The sequence below is a fragment of the Ranitomeya imitator genome, chromosome 1 (genome assembly GCF_032444005.1).
Source record: "Ranitomeya imitator isolate aRanImi1 chromosome 1, aRanImi1.pri, whole genome shotgun sequence".
In the NCBI taxonomy this organism is placed as follows: Eukaryota; Metazoa; Chordata; class Amphibia; order Anura; family Dendrobatidae; genus Ranitomeya; species Ranitomeya imitator.
In genome coordinates, this window is record NC_091282.1 from 108,064,492 (window position 1) to 108,077,041 (window position 12,550).

Sequence of the window (12,550 nt, forward strand, 5' to 3'; positions counted from 1 at the left end):
GACAATATTTGCAACATTACAGTGTGAATACAAAACACGTTCCCTCCCATTAAACACAACTCCAGAAAATCATTTCATTTATTATAGTAAGCTCTGCAGACAGGTTCTCGGGGAAATCTATCTCCGGGTCATAGATCCTAACAGCTCATTTGCATATAAAGAAAAACATGGATTACTCTGGTTTAGGAGGATTTCACCTACTGACAAATTCCTTTTAATCACAGCACAATTTCAATCGAAATTTAAGTGTGAAGACAAAAAAGGAGCTTGGTCTCCAGGCTTGCTGATCTTGCAGATAGCCACGAAGCTTGTAACCGGTGGGTGCTAGATCCAGCCGGTGTAGCCCAGCAATAGCAGGAGGGATGGAGGGAGCATGCAGCACGGCCATCGGGTAAGTATAGAAAAAAAAAACTATGTATTAAATCCATTAAAATGAACAATGTCCAGGATAAAACACGTTTCTGGCAAAAAACGCCCTCAATCATGGAGATTGAGGGTGTTTTTGCCAGAAACGTGTTTTTTCCTGGACATTGTTTATTTTAATAAATTGAAATTCAAAAATTTTTTTGTGCTTACCCGATGGCCATGCTACATTTCTCCTCCTTTGTTTTATACATTTGTGTGTTTTACTTATTTCCGTATGATATAATGATATATTTGTGTATCACGGCTGTTGGAGATTTCATTCCAGACCGTTTAATGAAGTATTCAGACTTTGAAGGACATTGGGTCCCTTTTTTGTCTGTATGCAGGGTGCACCGTCTTCTTTATCTGTGTTATTGACGCTCCGGTTCCTGCACAATTCACCAGAGTCAACAATTGTACAATCCGCGTTGTTTACCAGCGGATACATTGTGGCACGTTCCCCACCAGGCTGTCTCCTACTATCACGTTTGCCTTCCTTATGCTGTTCCTTTCTCTCTTTTTTTTATTTTTTGTTTTTCACCTTTGTCTGAATTTTATTATTTTTTTTTAATTTTTTTAATTTTCCATATTTTATTTTTTTTTAACTCTTATTAGAGGAGATCAAAGGTGTCAGGTTTAAGTCTTGTGAAAGTCCCTGCGAGCAGCTGCTGGCACAGTGTGGGGACGTTTCCGTGTCTTTTCTCCTCTTTTTCGACCCTGCATCTGGTTTTCGCCCCTGTACATATGTCCCTTCTGCGTGCACTTTTCCCTTCTGGCAGAGGGTGTGAATGCTGAAATCACAGGGAAAGTGATCTGTTCCTGGGTGGATTGATTACAGGAACACGTCTCTCCCCTGTGGGAGTGCATGAATGGTATCTGCCTGACATATGACAAGGTGCCTTAGACTGAGTGGCGCACAGAGTGCAGGCTCTCGGAAGCACCGAGCCTCAGCCTGTCTAATTGTTTGGCTACGCCTTCTAAACAGGAGGTCAGGCTGCCTTAGGGGAGTCATTTCGGGCTCCGCTGTGCCTGTGTAGGGGAGATCTGGGAGGATATGGACTGGGGACAGCCTGGTGGTGGTGGTGGAATATTTGAGGTGCCTTTTCCGTGCTCGGAATCTTTCACGCAACTGTAAAGTCGTCTCCCGCACATTGTTATTCCGTATTATGGAGGAGAGCGTCGCCTGAGCTGAAACGAGCGTCTTGGTGTCAGCTTTCAACATGTCAGATTCCAATTTCTGGACCGTGCTGTCTAATTTTACGCTGCCTCACTTAAGAAACAGGAACAGGCTCCGACGCACACAAAGGTAACAAAGTTAGGTAGTTTACTTGCGCTTTGCGCTCGTTAGAATACATCGAAGACGCTTCATTTGTAATATGAACTGTTCGACGAAATATTTTGTTCTTTTCGTCTTCACATTCCTGTCTTTTCCAGTGTTTGCAGAGTTTTTGGCAGGCAGTGCACGCGGCAACATGTGAAAAGTTTCTTCTGCTACTGTACACACTGGGCTCAGATATTAAAAGGATGGCGATGACCTGATGCTTTTTGGGCACATTTTTTTTAACAGATTGAGATGTCGTAAATGGTTGTTGTCCATGGTTTAGATGATCTAACCTTGTTCTTGGTGTCATGTACATAATTGTGTCCTTGTTCTTATGGTTTCTACACATTTTATAGTTACATACAAACTGTCTCTTCAGAGAGGAAGAGGACTAGGACCTCTCTGCAGAGACAATTTGCATATTTCCCAGAGGAGCATTGCGACTTTAAGTCTCCTCATCTCGACATGCTTAACATGTCCCGAAGCTTCTTGGATCATAGTTACATACAGAATTTATTATTTGGAATGCGATGTCCTAAACCGGTGCGTGCTTGGTGATCTACTCCCAGGGTCGTACAGGTGGCCCTCATTCCCACCAGAGAGCTGAACTCTGAGCGTGTAGCTTGCTGTACTGTATGAGATCATGTAGGACTAATGCAATAATAATACTAAGCTCCGTGACTAGTTCTACATCATCGTCATCTAATTACAGGCTCACCAGGATAGACTGTGACAAGTCCATGACCTAGCTCTTATGATGAGGGCCAAACATGGGAAGCGTTTCATTGTGTGAATGTAGCCGTAGGTCTGTATGACGACATCTGTCCATGACTGTACACTTGCCCATAGAGCTTCATTAAGCCATATTCACATCTCTTTTAAAAACTGATCCGTGCGTCCGATATTGGAGAGTGGGAGCATGTCCCGTTCTCATTTGTTCTGCAGCTCGGACTCTTCCTTTAAAGTCCATGGAGATCTGTTAAACATGGATGAAGCAGTGAACTCATGCCGTTTACTTTAAGAGAAGCGATCATCAGAAAATTACTTAGAGCCTGATTCATCAAGACCAGCGTTGTTAACTCAGGTCTTGATGAGGAGATGTGCTGGAGTCAGACGCTCCTGATTCATGAATCTTAATTAGTGATGAGCGAATATACTCGTTACTCGAGATTTCTCGAGCATGCTCGGGGGTCCTCCGAGTATTTTTTTTTTAATGCTCGGAGATTTAGTTTTTCTTGCCCCAGTTGAATGATTTACATCTGTTAGCCAGCATAAGTACATGTGGGGGTTGCCTGGTTGCTAGGGAATCCCCACATGTACATATGCTGGCTACCAGATGTAAATCATTCAGCTGCGGCAAGAAAAACTAAATCTCCGAGCACTAAAAAATACTCGGAGGACACCCGTGCGTGCTTGAGAAATCTCGAGTAACAAGTATATTCGCTCATCACTAATCTTAATGAATCAGGAGCACCTAACCAGTGGCGGGCTCCTCCGTGTGTGCCTTGTCAGAAATCCTACTCCAGTCCCTGCTGTCCTTAGACTTGTGGTGTAGAGAATGCCTCTACTGATGAATTTGATAAGTGGCGGGCGATCACTGCACCCTCCTCCCGCCCCAGCTCCATCCATTTCAGCTGAACTGGGAGAAACTGGCGTGAAGATGCCAGAAGTCATCCTAGTTGCGCCTAAATTTTGCAATGTTTTAAAGCTTTTACGCCATGAAAGTTTTGTATTGGGCCATTGTTTACTTTGGATCTTTTGAGTCATTAGGTAACTGTTGGCCAAACGATTGTTTGGCCAAGACTCTCTCTTCCGGCTTCCCCCATACTTTGGAATGTTTGGCTTAGCTGTTTGCCTGTGATCTCTATGAGAGAGCCACTGCCAGAATCATGTGGCGGAACCTCATCTCCACACTGACCTAAAAGATTGGCTTTTGGATTTCGACTTGTTGGAAACCACATTCTTTCTGTCATAGACAGAAACATTTGATGGTCCATAAACATTTGATGGTCGTCTGTTTCTGCCAAAATCTGCTACTTCAGCCAATTTTTATGTAATGTTTATAAAGGTCTGAAGGATTTGTGCATGCAGTCTAAGGCCTGAGTCAAACGTCGGTGTTTTTTGCTTGCAAACATACAAACAGCGGTCCAAGTGTCACCGGTGTTATGGATCCCAACTTCATCCGTGTCTGATCAATGTCAACTTTTATCACCAGTGCTTCATAAATGTGCAAAGCTTCTCCTAAATATTATGATGGTAAGCACGGACAGCACAGTGACTGCACTCTGATGCCATACGTGTGCGGTCTGTGATTTTCACTTGTATAGGTGATTTTCATCTGTAATGCTAATAAAACTTATGGACACGCCCGTTGTTTTTTTTTTACGGACACATTGTGAGCAAAAAATATGTTTATGTGAACAGCTCCATAGACTATATAATGGTTACATGCTCTAACTGTGAAAACCAACATCTGAATGAGGCCTAACGAGAATGGTGACCTGGCTTGGAGCTAATTAATGTGACCATATAACAGCCGTGTTCCTTCTACAAGTAATGCAACCAACCTAGGACTTGCGGTTAGATCTCGTTACCCTAACGAACCTCTTCACCAGTGCGTATGAGGGTGGTAGTTCGGATCACGAGCCGCGGTTGAGACGAGACTTGTAGCCACCTCTGTACTGTCGTGTGACTTGGACCTTACACTTTTTTTTTTTTTTTTAATTTCAGGAAAAGCGTGGGCCCCAATAACAGTATAAGTCACCAGGGCAGTGGTGTCACAATCTACATTGGCAATAGCCCAATTATCTACTTACACTATTAACTACCATCAAACTTCTTTGTGGACCGTGCACAAGCATTGGGTCATAGTTTCTGGACGTGGGAGTCTAGTCTAAGACGCACATTATTTATGTGGAATACTTCTATATTAATTAGACACAGGCTTTTTTTATCATGGATGTGACATTAGTCTTTTCTGTGAAGAACTGAAGTATGGTATGGGGCCTTAGATTTTTATGGTCGCTCGCTGTATTATGATCTGGGCCACAAAGCCCTTCAGTACAGCCTGGAGGCTTTAGGATGCATACTACATGGCCACTATAATATAAAATCCCATCACACCTTGTTCCTACATTCTTGGCTTTTTTTTAGTTGTGATTCCTGATGTTATGGTTTTCCATCAGGTTGTTAAAATTTCCTTTTCTGGGTCATATCTGCTCTTGGAAATGATGAATGTCAAGAAATATGTCATTGCAGCTGCTGGAAGGGTTTGCTTTCTTCATCACATCCTCCTTTGTGTAACTACAGGATTTCTCTTGTGCTGCCCCATTTCTTTGGAATGCTCTCATTAATAAAGGACTTTCCCTACATTCAAAAAAATATAACTAGTCCATAAAATCTCAACTGGCTATCCACTTCCATCTCTGCTATTAATCATTCTTCAACCTGGACCACTGTGTTTTATTTTTTTTTTTTTTTAACTTTGTCAAGTGTTTCCCGCATTCTTAGGGTATTGACCCTTCATTGAGCAATGGAAAATATGGTGTAACATATTGGTTCTTTATAAATGATAGGGAAATGTATTCATATGTAATAATGTAACTGGAACACCAAGTAGTCTAATTAACCCCCATCTTGCATATTGTTACTATAATGAGGCAAATTCAGCATCCGGGGGTCTAGAGGAAGTATATAGGGTAACAGAAGGTGCTGTAACCAGTCCTTTCTCTATTGATTTCTCTAGACGTCACCAGGCAGAGATATCTACCACCCCGGGGTGTGTTTGTGTACTCTCCTTCCTGAAATGTTGCGTTCATTAGGTACTGACAGCAGATTCGTTAGTTGTCAAGTGACAGCGATAGGTGGACATTAGCATGCAAGAAACTGCACTGTAAGGGGCTGCTATCAATACCGGGGATGAAGCCACATTTGATGGAATGATCAATGTTTTCGAAAAAGCGTTTTTATTTATTGCGGATGAGTCCCAGGAGCCTGAGAATCCTCTCCTCTTGCATATGTAGTGTGGGCGGTCACACTTTTTTTATTTTATGTTTATATCTCAGTTCTTACTAAATTACGGAATGTCTTACTCGTAATGGTTTCCAGTTTTCTTAGCCGTGATGACTGCTCTTCTCTTGCCTCATTCATGCCTTTCATTAATAAATTACATTATCGCTGCAGTCTAACGTAAGCCTAGCTACAGTAAATTGAAATGTGTTTTGCTTCCCTCTCCCCGAACACCCCGTTAGAGAGAAGTAATAATATCTGACATATCGGCTCAATAATCTTGGGTTGACAGGAAGCTGCTTTTGATGTTGATCTTCATCAGAACAGAACGCATATGACAAAAGTAACACAAGGTCCATGATATAGAAACAATCTAGGACAAACTATTGCAAAAAGAAAAAAAAAAATTCTCCGACAAGGACGACAAAAAGTCAACAATGCGTTTGTAGCGTCATAATAAGGCCGTTATTTGTAAGCTTTTTTTTTTTTTCTTAAGTCATGTATTCTCTGTAAATTCTTACCCACAAGTTAAAGTGGGTGTTTACTTAACTTTTGAGCTTTTAGAGAATCTGTCACCATTTTTGTTAATGATTGGACTATATGCTTAAAAGTATAAGAAGTGTATTTAATTACGTGAAGGTTTTATTTATAGAACTTTTTAACTCCGCCACTGAGGGCTGCCATTTTTATGGTGTCTAAGTGTCAGAGCACAACACTTACACACCACAGCCATAGGAGATTGTGGTCAGCCTCCAACCTTATATCCTATGCTTTGAATTTGGCATGCCCCCCTGTGTTGCCCATTTTATATTTGTAGTTGGAGCCCAGCGCCATTTTATTATATCCCAGCTCAGAGACGTGTACTCATCACTGGATGTTGTCAATGCCGCAGTCCTGATGCCCAGACCCGATGAGCGTTCACCATTAACTACAGTGTTCTGAGCACTACAATGACATGACTGCACTACTCAGATCACTGTAGTTACTGGTGAGCACAGATCTGGTAGTAACATTACCCTACCACCGCAGATAATCACCGGCAGCAGCAGTCTTGTTAACAGCTTCTGGAGCAGGCTGTCCTAGATCCATAAGGGTGCTGAAAGTTTTTTTTTTAATATGGTCTATTTATTATTTGAAAACCATACTTGCCTAGAAAAAAAAAAACATTTTGTCTGACAATGTATTGCTTGGTACCATGATGTAAACATTTTCCTAGGGATGGAAGTTCAGTATACTCCCATTTATTAGTGCCTGGACCTTATGACAGCTCACTATTGCCTTCAGTGTTCTGAGCACCACAATGACATGACTGCTCCGCTCAGATCACTGTACTTACCGGTGAGCACGGATAGTAGTCACCTAACCACTGCAGCCAATAACAAGCAGCAGCAGTCTTGTTGACATCTTCTGGATCAGCCTTTGCTACAGCCATAAGGGTACTGAAAGTTTAATATGCTCTGTTTATTTGACAACCATCCTTGCCTAGGAAAAAAAGTTGTCTGACAACTTATTACTTGGTACCATAATGTAAACATTTTCTATGAGACAATGAGCAACCCTCTGACCTTAATTTGCCCTTGGATAGGCATGTCGATACACACACCTTATATAAAAGACAAAGGAACTTTGAAGAAGAAAGATTGTACAACGCCCTATTTGTTTGCTGTATATAAGCTCCAATTTTTCTGAAGACACAGCATTGTTTAATTTAGAAGAATCCGCCTGCTATTGATATTCCTGCGTCGTGTTGTCTGTTCCCATGTCCTGCCTTCCATTATTGCAGGAATTCAAACATAAAAGTACAAGTGCGCTAAATAAAGGGTATGAACAGTCACCCACCGTTCCGATGAATTGTTTTGTTTTCGGTAATTGGATTAATCAAAGATCCCATTTGTAGCTGTGGGGAACACATCTAATCTTTTAATTAAAACTCAATCTTTTCAATCTTGTTTATTCTAAAGCTTCTGGGTCACTGCTGGCTGCCATTCAGTTGACCTGTAACACAGCATAAGCGAAATCTTCCGTGCAGATCACATCTCTAAATCACCAATTACACTACGGTTTTCTTTTACTACCCTACAAGATAGACATAAACTGTGTAGGGAAGGGGGCGAAGGGAAATGTTTTGTTTGCATAGCAGGTACATATTAATATTCAAATTAGATGCCATGTTTTATAATATACATGTTTTGTTTTGTTTTATTTCTTGTATATAGATTTTTTTCCATTTAAGAATTAAGATTTGTTTCAAGTTAATCATTTTGATCTTCCCAGCAATTTTTTCCAGCCAGCAGATTAAAGTGGCTGCACTACTTACTATAATGACATAATTGTCGAAAATTGAACTCCAAATTGCCAAGAACAAGACAAGTACAAGCTCAAGCTCAATTTAGTTTCATTCTTTCATAAAAACATGACACTGCTCCAACAGAATATTTAGATAAAGGGAAAAGAATAAGCGTAGAGCTGATTACTTTACGCCTGTCTTGACCTAGTTATATTTCTTTTTCCAAGATGCATTCTAGATTTGGACTTCTTTGGGACTTTCCAGAGAAAATCTTTCCCTTTTATACAGGAACTATGCTTACCCCCTTAAAATTGCATTTTTAACTTTTGGCTCCCTCCATAGAAAATATGATCAATAATGTCTTATACATTTGAGAATTAGCAGAAATAGACCTTAGCGGTTAGTGATGGAGTCAAACGTCATCTCCAAATTGGGATGTCTTCTCCTGTACCTTTGGTGCCCATTAACGTATAGGCCACTAATAGATGCTTTAATGGAAATCTCTATCCTTGTATGAAGGATTCAGGTCTGAAACACACTTGGATAATACTGTTCTTCCAGGAAGTCTACGTAAGCAAACGTAAAAGCCCCCATACACATTAGACTAATATCGGCAGTGCATGGGGGCTCAGAAGAGATGTCAATCGCGCAAGTCCGATTTCTGACTTCCTATCATATTGTTCTCCCAAAGATAAGCCACCCGCTTATGTTGGTCTATGGCCTTGTCAAAAATAAGTCTGTAGCTCTCGGCCGAGTGAGCGCTCCTGTGTATGGGAGAGTCGGCTGAGTTGACTGTTGGACGAAGCATCGTTCCGCGGACAGCTGTCTAATGTGTTTGGCCGGCTTAAAACATAAAGGTGACCATATATTGTAAGCTAAACTTGATCGGAGTGGGTGATTGCAATCTAAATGTTTATTCATTGGTGAAACAACAAATATTAATTTGGCTATATAAAATGCCTTTCATAGTGGGTGCAAAGTAGGGAAGGGGGTAATTGGTAACTAGACTACTTCTTGAGTTCAATGTTCCTTTGACTTTAATAGTTGTTGCTTATAGTACCTCCTGGTGGGCATAGCAGTACTCAAGTTGGGGAGCTGAGGTGTGGAATTCAAGTTGTCCACGGTATTCAGGGTAGTTTTGGCTTAGGACAGTAGCCAATATAAAGATGTAGGTTGGGTTATGATCATCACTTTGCTAAAACATGCCACCTACTCTGACCATAGTTCAGTCATAGCTAAACTTAGCGAAATGCCCACAAAGGGCTTCTCTGGATAAGCAGACGTGCCCATGGCAGTCTCTCTGGATTATAATTAGAATTCATTGCTTTCTCTTTCCACTGCCTCATCTGTTTATCTGCAAAATAACAGTTTGTCATCACAATAAAAGAAGTTTTATATCTATTTACACTTCAGTGAAAAACGAGCAGAAACCGAGAACCGAGCCGTGATGGAAGACCATGTTGAAACTACTACAAAAAAAAAAAAGAATAATGGTGTCTGCATAATTTCTGTGTACTGACAGGAAATTCTGCAAGTTAGTGTTCCAAACTCTAGAGATCTGCAGATTGTTGATGTCCACCGCACTGACGTTCAATACGTTGGAACATCTCTAGGCGTTGTGTGATATAAGATTATTAGGTGGTGGTATCCTTGGGGTTCTGGGCTGATTGCGTTATGCCCTTTTCTAGTAAAAATGGTAATGCACAGAAATACAGAGACTAAAATGAGGTGAAAACTTCCAGGCTGAGACTTTTGGCCTGGAAGGTTGGTGCCCTGGTCTCATCACGTCCCTGGATGTAATCCCTCTGATTAAGGAGTTTGTTACAGTACAGAGCGTTCTGTGTCTGTGCATGCTTGTCTGTTCGCTTCCTGAGACACTCCCTGTGTAACTGTACTGAAAACGCAACAGATTTTTTGATATATTTATTCATTTTTGTGATTTAAAGGGGTATTCCCATCTCCAAGATCCTATCCCAATATGTAATAGGTGTAATAATAATAATTATATTAGCAAATACTTCCAATTAGAAATGTAGTATAGTTTTTCTGATTCACTATGTCTCTTTTCTCATGTGCAGGCATTGCAGGACCTTAAGATATCCATGGTTACCACCACTAGCAACTAGCTAACTGTCACTTTATCCGTGGACGTAACTATGGATACCTAAGATCCTGCAATGCCTGCACATGAAGAAAGAGATATAGCGAATCAGGAAAACTATACTACATTTCTAATTGGACCTATTACATATTGGGATGGAATTTTTGAGATGGGAATACCCCTTTGTTTCACCTACAATAATTTTCACGCTAAACAGCATATTTTCGCTGCATCCAAGACACTGCGTTCTTTTTTTTTTCCAAACTGTTTTTATTAAACATTTTCAATTAAACATTTTCAACATTAGTATATTAACATGCAAACATAGGTACAAGGAATTACCTCCCTCTTTCCGGTATTACAGAAGCCCATTATTAAAGACGGTAACTATTTTAGCGTTCCAATTTGCAAATTAAGGCAAAGTACCTCTCAATCAAGATAAACATAAGGCTAAAAACATAGAATTCAACATGGAAATACAATACGAGTGGACTACCACTCTGTAACTAGATAACCCCAAATGATGAGAGAGGGGAAGTTATAGCTAGAGAAAAAATGAAAAACAAAAAAGAGGGGGGAGGGGTCAACAAACAGACTAGGGAAAGTCGAAGGGAGGTAAGGGGGGGGGGTGGGACACACGAAGACACTGCGTTCTAATTACCACACTTGTTTGTTAGTAAATGCCATAAATGACATTCTATTGCTGAAAATGAGCAGCGTCTCCGCTATAGAAATTCTTATGCTGCGGCTCGTAAAAACCACTCCTCAGGTCAGTTTACACAGCGTTAAATAGAAGCACAATGGGCATGGGGTTTGTAAAGAAAACTGCTTGCAATGTAGAACACTGTTTTCTGATCGTGGGCTTAAAGCCTAATACTGAGCAATGTTTCTGTAGTACAGTTGTCTGAAGGAATGTGGCTCGAGAGCGATGTATGCATCTGTGTGATGTTTTGTATTGTGATGACTTCAGATCCAGACCAGATCTTCAAGGCTACGTTCCCACGATGAGTGTTTGGTGAGTTTTCGATTATGCACATTTTCTACAGCATTTGTGCACATATTAAATGGAACCTATCATGTTAAAAAAAATATTATTAACTTAGCAAATATTGGGTTAATCTGCAAGTTAATAGCATTCTGAATCTGTCCAGCACCGACATTGGAAACCTGGCTGCCAGGGGGAAACTAATGTTACTGCTCCCGGCAGGCTCCAGCTTTCAGTCATAGGGACACTGCTTCAGTCACTTCTCCGTACATAATGAATAGCGGCTACAACCACACTCCAGCACTGACTGACAGCCGACTCTAATGCTAGTGCCAGACAGTGCTTTTTTTTTTTTTTTTTATGTAACAAGCCTTATTAAAAATTTTTAGAAATCTTTACATGTTCACACTGGCCATCCCTGTTATTTCAGGAAACAGTATTTGTACGTTGGTCACAATGAGCAGACCCCCAACGCTATTTTTTTGTACTGAAGCATCTAATGAGCGTGTGCACAAATAATGTTACAGGGGTGGAGAGCAGAGTAAGCTGTGATATTCCCTACTATGTTATCAGCTGCGTATAAAAGTGTTACCAGCCATTGTAATCCTGCCTCTGATGATATGGAGCCTTGCTGAAAACTTTTCCTGAAAAACAAGGAAGTACAAACCCCCAAAAAAGCCCCAGTACGCCATGTGATAATTGTACCATAATTAATTATTTTTTCTCTTAAGAAAAAATGTGATATGAAAAAATGATTGAAAAAAAAATATAACACAAAAAGTCATTTTGCGATGATAGCTTCCCGTATAGTGGACATGACCTTTAGGCGTGACCGTATTTGTTGTAGATTTTTGGTAATTTGTAATATGGCCCCGATTCATGAAGACCACCAATTTTCTTGCCAGCCTTCATGAGGGGTGTGGCAGAGTCAGACACTCCTGATTCATGAAGAATTGCACGCTTCTTCATTAGTAATGAGCGAGTGTACTCGGTGCTTGGGTTTTCCCGAGCACGCTCGGGTGTCCTCCCGAGTATTTATGGCTGCTCGGAGATTGTTTTCATCGCGGCAGCTGAATGATTTACAGCTAGTAGCCAGGCTGAGTACATGTGGGGGTTACCTGGTTGCTAGGGAATCCCCACATGTACTCAGGGTGGCTACTAGCAGTAAATCATTCAGCTGAGGCGATGAAAGCTAAATCTCCGAGCACTAACAAATACTCGGAGACCACCCGCGCGTGGTTCTAACGTGCTTTGACGTTGAGCTTGAATACATTTGATGCTGAGGTTTTGCAATATTGCTGTAAATATAGCCTATACTGTCCCCAAAATGTGTGTACTATTTGTCAGCACCATCACGAAAGGCAAGGTACGACATTGCTGGGACTAATGGGGAGAAAGAAGATTTCATCAACAATATAGCAGTGTGCTTCTAAAATAATAATA

The 12,550-nt window shown here is 40.9% G+C and overlaps 1 protein-coding gene across 6 annotated transcripts in view; it reads left to right on the plus strand.

Moving 5' to 3' along the window:
* MAST4 (microtubule associated serine/threonine kinase family member 4) overlaps positions 1–12,550 on the plus strand; it is a 716,609-nt gene that overhangs the window by 542,402 nt on the left and 161,657 nt on the right. For 2 of the 6 annotated variants that reach the window (XM_069749629.1, XM_069749643.1), the window contains exon 1: positions 1,288–1,711. The exons of the other annotated variants lie outside the window; for them this stretch is intronic. In XM_069749629.1, coding sequence (XP_069605730.1) covers positions 1,626–1,711 — 86 coding nt within the window. In that variant the 5' untranslated portion in view covers positions 1,288–1,625. Of the gene's footprint in view, positions 1–1,287; positions 1,712–12,550 lie in introns of those variants that run through there. 6 annotated transcript variants of the gene reach the window in all.